We start from the raw sequence: 15,011 nt of genomic DNA, 5'->3' as shown, positions 1-15,011 counted from the left end.
ACTTTCTTGAACTGAAGATCTCTCTCTGGCTGGGTGAATGTTTTTCCTAGCGATGACAGGAGTGGATGTAGTAATTGTTAAATCTTTGCTGACATATTGCACCGTATTATTACTGATGCCGAACCTGGTATTATTTGAGCATGCGCCTAAGTGGTGAGGGTGCATTCCTTGGACTCAGGTTTTGACTCCTTAAGTGAAGCTACAGGATGTATGCTTTCAAAAAACCCAAATCCCCGCCTGTTACTATTTCCTCTCCTTTAATTTACTGTAGTCTCAGGAAGGGAGAGTTGGCAGTTGGCTTTCAGTTAGTGTTCAATGCAATTGGTTCACACAGTTCCTGTGTGAGGCAGGGCCAAGATTAGGATGAGTCATACAAGTGCTGGCTGGATCCATCTTTACCTAAAATTTTTATAATCAATTCATATTTTTTGCATCTTCATTTTCTAATGTTCCATTAAAGTAATATTAATCTTGGGTACTAAAATATGTTAGCCCCTTAAATTTTGTACCTGAAGCATGTGTCCCATTCACCTTATTCTAGCCTGACTCTGGTGGTAGGTCCTGGAAATACTGGATTAGAAAGAGTCCTGTCCTTCAGGAAATGGGAAAGGAATCGACAAGAATACTAGTAAACATTAAGAAAACATAAAACAATGAATCAAGAATGGGGAGGAGAGAGACATAGGTTTTAAAAATTTTGGAGGATCAGAACAGTTTCTGATGCTTTGAACCATTGTCTACATGTTGAGCTGGCCGTGCAGACAGCTACATGAGCTGGGAAGACCAGAATGCCTTGCTAGAAGTCATTGAGCAAGGAGGAAAGTGGAAGATAATGACCAGAGAGGTAGGGAGAAGCTAGATCCTGTAGGGTGTTGTAGGTTTCCATGTAAACTTTTAAGAGTTTTTTCTTGCTTTGGGTAACTGTCCAATGGATTTTAGCATAGGAATTGTTGAGTGAATATTAAAACTATATAAAGTTATTTTATGTACTGCGCAACTAACATTAACATTAATAACTAATATTAATTCGTTAAAGATGTTGGCATTATTTTTATTTTATGGTGATTGTGCTTTGAAGTCAATTCTCACTTTGTGGGAACTAAAACTGCGGGGTGGGAAGATTTCTGACAAACAGTCCTCACATGGTAAGATGAAAGGTTCAAAGGACCAAACTCATGACAACTAGGAGTGAGATTCAGAAAGTCCATTTACTTTTTTCTGTTATGCTTTGGAACATTTACTGGGGACTTGGTTGTTGACTACATTTTTACATTACTTCCCTGTTTGACTGTAGAAATCATCTTTATTCACTTTATTTTCAGATATGGACAGAGGTAGGAAATTTGAGAGTGGGGAAGGGTTCTCATTAAACTAGTTGAGCACATGGAATATAACCTTTATCTCTTAACCACCCCTTACAAGTGTTGTTCAGCAGGATTCCCCCCCCCCTCTGAAAAAGGCTGACATTAGAAAAATCAAAATAACTTTAATAAGGTAATATAGTCAAGCATAATTAGTTGCATGTTGGAATAATTTGTACCACTTCTTTTCAGTTTATTACTTGACTTGAGCTTTGATTATTCTTAACTGATACTTTTAACAGGCTCATGACACCTGTTAATTTCATCTTTAGGGATAAAGTTAGAAAATGTCAGTAGAAGCACAGACCTCTTTTTTATGCAAATCAACACCAGAGTTGCAGGGTTTTTAGGTGCAAATGAACTCCTTAGAGAATTGCCCTTATTCTTGGTGATCAACTGCTCTTTGCAGACTTAGTGCATGCAAGACATATAGGGTGATGTATATGGGAATAATTGAAACATGGTATACTTACCCTAGTTGCTTAATATATGTGGGCTTGCTTTATAACATTAAACATTTTTTAATAAAGGGGTCAGGAAGTGCAGGATGGAATTAGGTGCACAACATAAGGGTATAATAGAACATTGGATGGATCAAATACATTTGAAGTTACAGTGAGGAATTTTTATAGAACACAGGTTGATTCTATGCTAGGATAAGGGAGTAATCCATAGAACAGGGTTTCTCAACATCAGCACTATTAACATTCTAGGCTAGATAATTTTTTTAAAAAAAATTGTGGAGTCTATGCTGTGCATTGCAGGGTGTTCAGCAGCATCACTCATCTCTAATTCACCTTCCCAAGGTGTAATTGTCTTAAAACATTGCCAGAAATTCCATGGGGGTTGAGGTGGGGGTGAAGCCTCCTCTGAATGAGAACCACTGCTGTGGGGATATCTTTTGAGAGAATTGGAGGAGGTGGCTATCTACAGTATAAGGAACAAAATGGAGGAAAGCTTACATGCAAGGGTCTTTAATTTGACAGAGCATAAAGGAGGTGGATATGTAAAATCACTTCCCTAATGGGGAGTCATCCTAATGCTGGATGCCAGTCATGGATGTATTGTATGCATAGTTGTAGTTTTATTTGGCAGTGGGGACCTATTACAGTGTTGAGCAAAGGAATGTTGAGATCAGAGGCTTGTTTTGTAGACAGATTAATCTGGAGGTTATTTGTAGCCAGCATTATACAGCATCTAGAGAGGATGCAAGGAGAAATCAGGTAATAAAGTATACCAGGAGAGAATTAATTCTGGACAAGTCAGTGGTAATGGAATTGGAGAGGATGAGAGGACATAGATCTTAGCAGTAAATTGAATGTGAAGCAGAGGAATCTAAGGGGTCTACATTTTAAATTTGAGGGAAAGTGGTACCATTAATGGTGAGTTATAGAGGATTATGATTTTTCATTTGAAAGATATCTATGGCTTCAAAACTGTCATTCAACCTAATAGAGTTTTGATTAGTTCATTCTGTAAACTCTTTTAAATAAGTTCAGTTTTGGTTCTTTATGAACAATACACCAAATTTCTAGAAAAAAAATACTTCAGGTATTACTGCTTGTGATGTTATGTCCTAAAGAGACAAGAATGGTGAAAACACAATCTTATGCACTAATGAGATAGTGTAAGGTATAGATAAACAGATGTTCCTTAAAATAGGGTTATGTCCCCATAAACAAGTTAAAAATGGATTTCATACACCTACCTACAGAATACCACACTACAGCAGTGTAGAATCTTGGGTGTTCATTACCCTAATAACTGTGTGGCTAAGAGCTGAAGCTCCAGAGTATCCCACCCCAAAACTGAAAAATCCTCGGTAGTGCATCCACCTTAGGTTAGGCACCAGCTGACTCCTCCTTTTCTATTCCTTAGCACACAATTTTGTCTTTAATAAAAGTACAAATAAACCAGTAAATTAATATTTTGAAGTAACTGTTGCCATACAGATATTGTGGTATCTTAGTCTGTCTTGTATTGCTGTAACAATTCCAGACGAGGTAATGTATAAAGAACAAATTTTCCTACAGTTCTGGATCCTAAGAAATCAAAGAAAGATCAAGGCTTCAGCACCTGCGGAGGGATTCTTATGCTTCTAAGAGGGTACTTTGAGGGTTGTGTCCTCACATGACAGATAGAAGGGCAAAAAGGGCCAAACTCCCTTTTTCAAGACCTTTTATGACAGTTTTTATCCATTCATGCCCTGCCTCATGATTCAAACACTTCCCCAAAAGCCAAACCTCCCAACACTGTTCATTGCAAACTAAATTTCCAATATGTGAATTTAGGGAGACACATTCAGACTACACATAGCATACAGTAAAGTACTATGGAATACAGATGAAGGAAGTTAATTATTTATAGGGGATACGATGCCTTTTAGGTTGGATCTTAAATCTGCATTAGTAAGTAGAGTAAGTTTTCTAGGCAGTGATGTAGGCATGGTGGTGACATGCATAAGCAGTGACAATGCATGGTTTTTAATTAATACAGTTGTATTGTGTGTTTTGGCAAATATACACAAATTTGAGGGATCTTAAAATATTAAGAACTAGGATTCCAAAACTGCCTCGGTTATGGTTCTGTACTCTTATCTAAGTTTCATGGGTTTCCAGAATTCCATTTGATTAATTAGGAGTAAATAGTGAATGAAATAGGAGCCCATGTCAGCTCACAGATCATATTTGCCAGTTATTCTGCACGTGTTTATAATACACCAATATGTATTTTATTTTTAAATCTTAATTTTTTTCTGTGCCAGGAATTGAACCCAGGGCCTCACACATACGAAGCACACCTTCCACTGAGCTACATTCCCAGCCCAATTTTAAATATATATTGTTAAAATCCCAAATGTGTTAAAAGACAGTTTTTAAAATTGATATTTCCATCAGAGAATTTTGAACAAAGCAGATTCCTTCCATGTCAATGGGTTTCATCCCATCAATTGAAAGTCTGAATAGAATAAAAAGACCAGCCTCCCCTAAGCAAGAGTTTTCTAGTCCACTACCTAAGAATGGAACTGCGCCACTAGGTCTCCAGCCGGCTCCCTCGTGCTGCACATTTTGGACTCCTCAACCTTAATAATCATGTGTGTCAATCTTATCTTTCTATATATACATATCCTATTGGTTCTGCCTCTCTGGAAGACCCTAGATATGGAAATGAACTAAGGCTTACCATCCAGTTTTGTTCATACATTGGCAGAAACCTTCTTGCTTACCAGTCCTTCAGAGTTTGAGGTGCAATGCCAAGGCCTAATGCACCAGCTACACATCAGCTCTGGCCCTGGGCAAACCAGGAACCTTTCCATCTTTGATTGGGATATACCCACACCCTCTAATAGGCCCCACTCCATCATGGGGAAGTAAAGACCCTTGCAAGGGTGGTCTTACATTGTGTACTCTCGGTCTTAGGGTACTCTCTTTCAGTGTACTAAGTGTTCTTTTATTCTCACTTGTTAATTCTATTACCAATTCAATTAATGACAGGGCTTCCATCTCCTGACTAATATGGTATCTACTGTCATATTTCTATTTTATATTTAAGTTTTTTCAAAATAGAGTTAAAGAAATTTTTCGATTAAATATTAAAATATTTAATTTTAAGGATCTTACAGAAACAAATGAGTTCATCTGTTTCTTGTACAGAAGAGCGCAAGATTTACAGCAATCATTATGTTTTACTAATGCACTGAGATCTACATTAATTATGCATTACGAATATGTATATTGCTTACCATTGTAAAAACTTTTTTAAAGAGAATACTCATGAGTATGCACAATTGATGTGTTATAGTATTTTCCTGAGTGCATGAAATATTTTAATAACAAACCAACCTAAACTTTTTTGGAAATAATTTCTAGTAAATATTCATAATCAGCATAGTCCTTCAGTGACTGTATAAGTTCATCCAGTAGATAATCTCCTTGCATAAAAGTCTCAAGACCATGCAGTGATTTGTTTATTCTGTGATCTGTGACCCGGTTCTGTGGAAAATTGTATGTTCTTATTTTCTCTGATCTTCCTTTAGTTCCAACCTATACATGTATGAAGAAAGATATGAGATACAATTAGATCAGGAAAATGTGGACCTACAAACTTAACTTACTCTCACTAAATTCTTGATTTACAGTTGAATCACAAAACAAGACGTCTTCAAGTTTTAACATGTTGAATCTCTAAATGACATGGGATGTGATGAAAAAAGAATGTGGGCTTTAAAATCATAAAGATTAATACTTGAATTCTGTCTTTGCCACTTCAATGCTCTATGAGTTCAGGAAATAGATTAAACTTTAAATTTACCACATAAAAATAAGACAAATGGTATCTACTGCATAGTGATATTGTATACATAATCTCTGTGAATTAATGTAGCCATCTTGAGTGTTGATAAGATGATGAATGCCCTGTACTGAGGAAGTCTTAAAAGGGCTGTGTAAGTTACAAAATTAAATATTAAATAGGAAAAAAGTTCAGTTCAGTTTGCAAGAGTTATAAAAATTTGTTTTCCTTGGTACTAGGGATTGAACACAGGGTTCCTTTACCACTGGCCGAATCTTCAGCCCTTTTAATCTTTTATTTTGAGACATGGTTCCACTAAGTTGCTCAGGGCCTTGTTAAATTGCTGAGACTGGCCTTGAACTTGTGATCCTCCTACCTCAGCCTCCCTAGGGGATTAAAGGTGTATGCCACCATACTTGGCTTTCAAAGGGTTAAAAATTAAGGGAATGGGACTCAATATCTTTTTTTCAGTAACTGACAAAATCTGAGAATGCCTTTGAATATAGAAGGCAGGGGAACAAAATTACTATAATACAGGTATATACCTTAGTCAACCTCCTTGAGTTGTTTTCTGCCTTTGCAACTACATGAAAAGAGTTTGGACATAAAAAACTCAGTTATTTAAGAACATTTTCTATCCTGTGGCAACATTTTTTTTTTTTTCATTCAATTTTACCTGGATCTTCCTAGCACTGTATCTTTTACTTGTTTCTTCCTCGAGATGCATATTGTACAGCTTTGCACGCAACTTTTTCATAGCCATCTCTCTATTTTTCAGTTGAGACCTCTCTTGTTGGCATTCAGAAACAACACCTGAATAGTTTTATGAGAATTAGAGTTTTAATAGAAAAATCTTCTTTATTTAATATGAAGGAATACTCCTTTTCTGTCTCATTCTTTTTCTCTTTTCAGGGGAGAAAAACAGGACCCTCACATAAAAAGGACACTTTAAACTTAAATAGCTTTTTAAAGTTTATCAAAAGTGAAATTTAAGTCTGAACTATAGCAAAATGCATTTGCATTCTGAAGACATATATAATTAAACAATAAACATAAGCCATTCGATTATTTTCCTAGTCTCAGCTAACTACAATAAGTTTTTGAATAACAATTATAGAAAAAAGTTGAGTCATTTAACTCTGTAAGTGTTTTTTGAGGATTTTCTTTATTCTCATTACTGATATTATATTCTATATTACATAAAATTTGACCTTGAAGTTTAACATGAGGATACTCCCATATTTAAAAGAATAAAAACATCAATCTAGCACTCCCATTGACCACTTCTTGTTAATGGGACATAAGCCTATTTGAGATCAGTTACAGAGGTTCTTATTCTTTCTAGATAGCAGAAGTTTGCTAATTCCAAATATAATTACTCTTTATAACATGTAAATCACTATATTAAGGCTGATAAAGCACACTTAGTTCTACCTGGTGTATAGTGGAGACTTAAAGATTTAGATTCAGTCCCTTTGCCTAATAGGTGTGTGAATGAACTCAATGGGAAGATGACCCTGAAATTATATGCAAAACTTTGCATGTATATAGGCATGTTTCTGGGTAGGACATCAAGTGCTTCATTTTCTCAAAGGAGTCCATGTTGCCCTCTCCCCAAAAGAGACAAGAACCAGTGATTTAGAGCATTTCCAGATATATAACCAGTGACAATTACTTCACTGTGATCATTTTTCTTAAACAGCTAAGAATATTAAATATAATTTTCAGAAGGCCATTTAAGAAAGATTGTATTTTCTCTTCATAGTCATTAATATGGATATTCCCTGGGTTCAGAACTTCCTCTTTTCCTGGCTTTGAGATTATCCTGCAGAGTATCATGTGCAGATTCTAAATCAAGTAAGTAATCAATAACTGTCTTTAATAAATATATAGTCCTTGGGTGACTAAAGGGTCTGTTGCAGTGGAAAATGAGTCAAGTCCTTCAGAAAGTGACTCTTTAAAGTACATACCTGTTGGAAGATGAACAATCCTGACAGCACTGTCCGTGGTATTTACATGCTGACCCCCAGCTCCACTAGCTCGCTTAGTATCTATTCTCAAATCTTTAGGATTAATCACCAGATTAATCTATACATAGAAAGAGAAGTTTAAAAAGATTTTAAAAACTTACATTTTACCAATTATGTAGATAAGGACGAACTGTTTAATAAATACATGTCATGTATATTATTCATGTTGAGACTTTAAAATTTTAAGAATAGACAATAGTTGGAATGATGCTATTTTTAGACCTTTTTTTCCTTTTTTTTTTTTTAAAGAAGAGTAGGGAATCTAAGTATAATACAGAACAAAAACAAACCCTTTCTAATCCTCAAAAACTAGGCTTAGCTTCTCTCTGCAAATCTCCCTTTTTACCACATGAACAACAAAACAGTTATTATTAGAAATATGTTAAGCTAAAATGAGATTTGTAGAGTATTTCTGAGTTCAAAAAGACTAGCACAGGGGGGAAAAATTGGTAGCTTGAGTGCAGGGTTTGTTTTAAACACATCTAAAGGCAAAGGTAAGACAAGTAGAAATAGCAAAAGCCAAGATGCCAAGAGTCTAGACTCAGTGGATACACTGTGATCTGACATCAGGATAACACTTTGTCTTAGGAGTCACTATAAGAAGCGCTATGTTTAAAAGTTTCCATAAGCTATGAACTGCGTTATGACATGTCCACAATCTTGGCAATAAGAATATTACCATTCCCTAAGTCCTCCATGTCTCCCTACATAATTCTTAGAGTTGCTAAAAGTGTCAGATGGTAATAGGGACCTCAGTATCCCATCATTTCCTGAAAGTGCCTACCATCTCCAAAATGTTAAGAAAGAAGTGACTAGTACCTAGGTGTGACTCCTGCTACTTATTCTACTTTACTTTCTCCCTTAACTGTTCCTCATCTATGCTTCACACAAACATCAGAACTAAAGAAACTCTATTAACCCCATTACATAGAGTCAAACAGCACTTTTTCTCTCAAAATTAATAACAGAAACCCTCCATTAAATTTATTTCTCAAACCATGTATATTTTATTTTGAAAAATGTTGAAAACCTATCACTTTTTGGGAGAAGAGAAATTAAAAAACAAATACAAAACTAGACTGAGAATTACTTTTTTAAGAATAAATAATACTCATTAGGAACCATCATAACAATGTTAACGTGATTGGGCTATGAAGTATTAACTAATTATTATCCTTGTTCTAATAATATCTGGGGATCCAGTCACAAAAAGCAAAGTCATTATTAAGGCTACCCAACCATATTTAAGTAGGTTAGTATTATTTTACCTAGAGAGATGGTCTCACAATGTCTATTTTAGTGGTGGAGAAAAGTAAATTGATAAAGCAAGACTGGATCATTAATAAATATTTAGTTCTTACCATCTTTTGTAAAACTACATTTTGAACTAAAATAATTGATTCTTAGAATTAACTCAAAATATGTGAGGAAGGCCAAATACTAAGAGAAAGAAATACTCAATTCAGTAAAATTTTGAGTGTTACTGGGGAGTGGAGGACAGGGGGCACTATGCTAGAAAAGGGGGGATTACTAACCTTACCTCAGTGGGCTGGGGTAATATTGCCACTGTCATGGTGCTAGTATGGATGCGGCCTTGCTTCTCTGTCTTTGGTACTCGCTGTACTCTATGCACTCCCCCTTCAAATTTCATGTGTTTAAAGGCTTCTGAACCACCAATGCTGGCAGATGCATGTCTAAGGCCACCTTGAAAATATAGGGAAGATAGGTTCTTTTTATTATTCCTGACATTTATAAGTAACTATTATATCTACTATCTTTAAATATATTTTAAAAAATCACAAAACATAAACAGAGATTGCAAATATACTCATTTTGGCAAGCCTACTTTGACATTTAATCTTTACTGCTTATGATGATTAAACATAAAGCATTTACAGTGCTACCTAACTGACATCAATTAAACATGTAAAGGCCATGTTTAGAGACCATTAATCATTCAGCATTATTAAGTACTGAATGAATATCCATTAGACTGTATAAGCTGTTCAAAATTGCTGTCCTTGTAATCAAAATTATTAGCTAAATGATGAGCATAAAACAGCTTAAGACTTACTTACAAGTAAGTTCTGAAGCCTAGTCATGGTCTTGCCAACCCTTTTTCTAGGTCCCATGTAGATAAGTAAAATACTACTATACTGTGCCAAAATAAATTGAACAATTTACTTACCTATTTCACTTGGAAAGTATTCCAGGGTTTCAAAATGCCATCTTTTAAATGCAGCATATTGCTGATACATATCAAACATCTCCAAAGTAAACAACATGGCCTCCTGACCCCCAACTCCTGCAGTTACCTCCAGGATCAAATCACTTTCATCAGTTTCTTCTGAGGGAACCAAAAGACAGATAATCTGTAAACATAAAATATTACCCCTCCTATAATTAAGAATTATTTGAAACTTAATAACAAGAAAAAAGCTAAATGATCAGATAGAGGATTTTAAGATATCTAACCTAAAATTTCTCTAAGCAAATAATTTAACATTGCTGAGTACTATTCAACCATCTTGCCAATTAAAACCATATAATTAAATTGGCACTTCCATGGAGTACCAATGTTATTAATATAATAAATGCTTTAAAATTCATCTTAAACTTACTGGCGTGATTTTATTTTTCCTTGGAGATCTTATATGCTTTATAACACTTCCCTATTCAATTATTAAGAAGTAGATGCTCCTTGTGAGCAGTACATATGCAAAAGAAGATCCTAGCACTAGTCTTTCGAAAATTAAAGCCTCAAAGGGGGGAAAAAAAGGATTCAAATCACATCTGTGTTTTTTAAACTTAAAAGAGAAAACTTGTCATTTTGGAATTCTAGGACTAGCACTCTAATAGTACTAGAAACACAAAATAAAGACACATTCTTGCCCCTGAGGTGCCCACAGTCTGTCATCTCTTTATAACCTCTTCTACCCACTGTCCATTCTGATCCCTTAAAATAACAAGAAGGGAGATATTTTATTGCTTTTCCAGAAAGTGCTATTAATGAGACATTTGTGTTTTTGTGAGAGCTCTACAATCCTTTTGGTGTAAAAATAGGACCACACTAAGTATATTTTTTCCACTTTAAAGACCAGTTTGTTGATAGTGGTAATCATTTCATAATGTATGCATTGAATACCTTCAGTAGATAAAATTTTAGTCAATTACTCCTCAATAAGACTGGAAAAACTTAAGTTAAAAAGCTTATTCTGAATAGTAAAAATCTAGTTACTTACTTGTTGATTTTATAATAAACTTCTAATAAAATACATAGGAAGTAATGACATGATTTGTTCTTTATACCAATACTGTACCTGATGTTTCAACTGAGTTATTTCTTTTTGACACAAAATTATTTCATTCTCTGCAAGTTTCCTTAAATCTTCATTCTCATCTAAGGGGAAAAAAGGCAGCAGTTGAGTTTTTCTTAACTTACTATTAAACTGCTAACAAGTCTCTGGGGTAACAGGTTTACTGCTAGTATAGCTGAAGGGAAAAATAAAATGTCTATCTTGTCATTTTAATAATTACATTAAAAACAGCATTTCTACATTAGTTTTCGTAAGCAAGTAGCTGTGAGAAGAGAAACTTTTTTCCCCCTGATGATTAAGTATAAATGAATCTAACTATTAAAAAACAAACCTTTAGTTTTCCAACTAAGGCTGCACAATAACAAATGAATATATTTAGCAAGATCAAAAAACCAGAGGGGGATCTTAAACCAAAATTGAATCAAAAAGTAGGAAGTTATTGTCTTAGTAAATATTTCCTTAGTATAACTAAGTACCCTACTTAACCTTTATGTGAAATGCTCCTGTCTCTCTGGATTTACCCTTATTTCATCTTTGAATTTTTATTTTTGACGTACATAATATACTCCCTCATTTATTCTACAGATAATAGACAGCCTACAAAAGGAGAAAATGGGACCCTTTTTTAGCTATTACCAGTTGTTCTTTCTGTGAAAGATCAAACTCTGTTTACAGAGTATCTGTGTGCTTATCTGTTAAGAACCAACCTTTCTGGGGTTCTGGTGATAGTAGGAATATAAGACGTACCCTTAAGGCAGGATTATAGATCATTTTTTTCTCTTTATACTTTTCTAGAGGAGAAAAAAATAATCCATAATTACAACTGAAAGCACTATGTGATTAAATATTTAAATATTAGTACCTTTAAAGAGTTATTTTTCAGTTAGTTTACGTGGTGCTGGAGATTGAACCCAGGGCCTTGTGCAAGCAAGGAAAGCACTCTTCCAACTGAGCTATATCCCCAGCCATAGTTTATTTTTGAGTTGTGCAAAAGGAAAGAATTAGCTGAAGGACAGCTTATGATATCAGCAAAATGGAGATAAGTACAGGACTCACTGGTAGAAAGATAGAAAATTACATTGGACAGAATATGGTATGGAAGAAACTAGGTGAAATGGATAATATGTGCAGTTAAGGAAAAGAAAAATGAATTCTAGCTAAAACTCAACCCCTAAGTTGCTCTTAGAGCAAGAGACCCAACTTCTGGAGTCTTGGGTGACATCAGTAAAATGAAAGTTCTGAACTGCATGACTCTATGAGGCCTTTCCAGTTCTGAAATGTTCGATTCTGCAAGGCTAAGGAGACTGGAGCTAGAGTCTTAAGTAGTTTCATTTTAAGACTACATTTTATTTAAACCAGTATATTCAAGATATTATAATTTCAATGTGTTACTAGTATAAAAATGTGAAAAACTTTTTCTTTAGTGAGGATTGAACCCAGGATATGGCTTACCACCGAGCCATATCCCCAACCCTTTTTATTTTGAAGCAGGATCTGGTTGCTTAGGTCTTCACTTTGTTGCTGAGGCTGGCTATGAATTTATGATTCTATTGCCTCAGCTTCCCAAGTTACTAAGATTCTGTACCTACAACATATCTCAATTCAAATTAGTCACATTACACACTCAATAGCCACTTGTGGCTTCTGACTACTACACTGGACAGAGAAGTTCTAGAGGGTTTAGACTGAGGAATTATTCATAGGGAATGGTAATATACTAATTGTTTTGTCTTTCAATATTATACATTAAAATATTTACAGGACACCACCTATAGTTTCCCCATTCTAGAGGCGTACCTTGCTCCAACCATTAAAGTAATTGCTTATTGTCATCTCCTCTTTTCCCATCCAAACTGCTAGAGATACCATGCCAGATTTATTATTTCTCTTCTGTTAACACTCTAATTTCTGGAGAATATTCCAATTCATCCTCAACAATGGTGCCAACAATAACTTTTCTTTAGAAAGAAGTCACTTCTCATATACTAACTTTTTATAATCTAAAAAAATAATCTGAATTTTTTGTCATGCAAGGTTCTTAATTGTCTTTCTGGCTTCAGGTTTTTCTTATACTATCACAACACCTATTCTATTTCCCAATTTAGTATCTTTATTCTTACTTATCACTTTTGCCTTTAATTCTGTTCTCTTGATCCACCTGACAACTCCTTGCTTATCCTTCAAGATCCATTTAAAAGTCAACTTTTCCTTTTATTACACTCTGCTCTTTAATATAGAAATTAAAACATTCACCCACTTGTTTTTACTTATCTTCTTAAACATCTCTCTTCCTCATTAAGCTGTAAGCTCCTAAAAGGTTGTTCCATAATTTTTTGGTAATTAGTGGTGTCTGACACAAAATAATATCTCAAGACTTCCTGAATGACAATTTCTTTTAGCAACAATTTCTAACAGTCTGTTAACATCTCTAAGTTTGATTTTTAAAATACTTCTAAAATCCACTTGGATTTTAAGATTGGCTTAAGTTATGAATCCATATTTTTTCCCAATACCATTAATTAATTAATTCTTTTTAAAAAATCACATGTTGTTTGTCTCTTAAGTCACTTAGACTCTTCTTAACTTTCACACTACTCCATTTGTCCCCCTTTTCATGGCATCTTCAATCCCATTCCAGGGTGACTTTTCCCCTTATCTCTCTTCCTAGATTAACAAGAGAACAGTGGTTAAAAGAGTGAGATTTGGAGTAGATCTTATATGGAGTGGAGGCTCCATATATAATCTGTGCTGCTTTTTACCTTTATGACTCAGGTTCCTCTTCTGTCACATGGGGTTCATAGTACCTACCTCATAGCTTGTGTGAACTGGATGAATTAACCCATAAAGAAAGCTTTGTAAAGCTTCAAGCATGATAAGGGATCAATAAACTATTAATAATGGTTAGGCTCTTACACCTCTGCAACACCAACAAATTCTTCTTGGGTCTTTTTTCATCTCTATATATCTGTTCTCGTTTATCAACTGTATAATTAATTCTGTGTCCCTCAATAAACTGCAGCCCTCTGGAACCTTGCCACCCAAAGTGTGGCCCATGGACCAGCAACTTGGCATCCCTGGGAGCTGGTAACAGTGCAGAAAGTTCAGCCCATTCCAGATTCGAATGCATGAAAATCACTTGAGAAACTGTAGAAAATGCACATTCCTAGATTTAAGATCGAATCCTAAGTCGCACCTCTTTACACTGGTCTGGAGCCCGTCACTGGGTAGAGTGCCTTGTTTGTCCTTGCTCCTGCCAGAGGATAGGCAACAAAGAAATAAATAAAGTGGGGCGGAGCACTGTGGCAAGGGAGCACAAAAGCGCCAAAAAGGAAGAATGAGAACAGAACACGTGTAAGTATGTCTTGACCTGTCATGCAAAACAAACAAAAAGAGGCTGCAAATTAGTTAAGAGCTTCAAACTCAGTAGTGTGGACACCTGGCCAGTGGCTTAATGGAAAGGGCAAAGGAGGAAAAACAATCCGCTCAGACGCGCTCCCCTGGCGTGGCCCTTACCGTGCAGCAAGTGCTCGGTCTCCCGCAGCTCCCGCTCCTTCTCGCTCAGGAGTTTGGTGACCGCTACCAACTCTGGCCCCTTGACTTGTAACTGGGCTTCTGACCCTGCCTGGCGCTCGAGGAAGGTTCGTAAAGGCCCGCCGCGGGCGAACAGCTCCTCCAGCGGCGGGCTACTGCAGCTTAGGGGCCGGCGGGCTGCGCCAACAGCTCGGCCAGCCCACAGAACACGGGCAGCGCCCCACAGAAGCCCGACCCGCATGGCCGGCCCAAAGAGCTAGGCCCATCAGAACCGGAAGTTCCGGACAGAGTAGGTCTCGCGACGCTGCACAGAGCTTGGAAATAGGGGCGAGAGCTAGCCACACCCCCATCGAGCGCACGCGCGGGTTTTAAAAGACCTCTCGGAAGCGTTGGCGAGAACTTCCGGGCCAGCACCGGAACATTGCGTGTTCTTGAGGGCCAAAATTGAGGGGGCGTGGCGGGGGCGGAGCTCGCGGGGCGGA

General features: G+C 36.2%; 1 protein-coding gene across 4 annotated transcripts; it reads right to left on the bottom strand.

The window, feature by feature from the left end:
• Positions 1 to 3,841: 3,841 nt before the first annotated feature.
• On the bottom strand, positions 3,842 to 14,828 carry Mtrf1l (mitochondrial translation release factor 1 like). Of its 4 annotated transcripts, XM_076858108.2 has the most exons (7): positions 14,512 to 14,825; positions 11,002 to 11,081; positions 9,870 to 10,053; positions 9,222 to 9,385; positions 7,622 to 7,739; positions 6,328 to 6,464; positions 3,842 to 5,404 (listed from the first exon to the last, which is right to left on the bottom strand). In XM_076858108.2, exons 1-7 carry the CDS (start codon positions 14,768 to 14,770, stop codon positions 5,204 to 5,206), a joined length of 1,143 nt encoding a protein of 380 aa, XP_076714223.2. In that variant the 5' UTR covers positions 14,771 to 14,825; the 3' UTR covers positions 3,842 to 5,203. The 4 variants fall into 4 exon arrangements, with proteins under 4 accessions (XP_076714223.2, XP_076714224.1, XP_076714225.2 ...); XM_076858109.2 differs by lacking the exon at positions 14,512 to 14,825 and having other exon boundaries at positions 9,870 to 10,028; XM_076858110.2 differs by lacking the exons at positions 3,842 to 5,404; positions 6,328 to 6,464 and having other exon boundaries at positions 7,646 to 7,739; positions 9,217 to 9,385; positions 14,512 to 14,828.
• Between the last annotated feature and the right edge of the window lie 183 nt (positions 14,829 to 15,011).

This window comes from Callospermophilus lateralis, chromosome 6 (genome assembly GCF_048772815.1).
Source record: "Callospermophilus lateralis isolate mCalLat2 chromosome 6, mCalLat2.hap1, whole genome shotgun sequence".
NCBI classification, from domain to species: domain Eukaryota; kingdom Metazoa; phylum Chordata; class Mammalia; order Rodentia; family Sciuridae; genus Callospermophilus; species Callospermophilus lateralis.
The sequence above is the reverse complement of the archived record's forward strand: the minus strand, read 5'-3'. Positions and strand labels throughout refer to the sequence as shown.

What these genes read in the sequence shown, in the direction of transcription:
- Mtrf1l (XM_076858108.2), bottom strand. Translation starts at nt 14,770, where the DNA reads ATGCGGGTCGGGCTTCTGTGGGGCGCTGCCCGTGTTCTGTGGGCTGGC. An exon ending in TAACTCAGTTGAAACATCAG is followed by an intron (nt 10,054 to 11,001) that starts GTACAGTATTGG and finishes TTATGTTTACAG; the next exon opens with ATTATCTGTCTTTTGGTTCC. An exon ending in ATACTTTCCAAGTGAAATAG is followed by an intron (nt 9,386 to 9,869) that starts GTAAGTAAATTG and finishes TATATTTTCAAG; the next exon opens with GTGGCCTTAGACATGCATCT.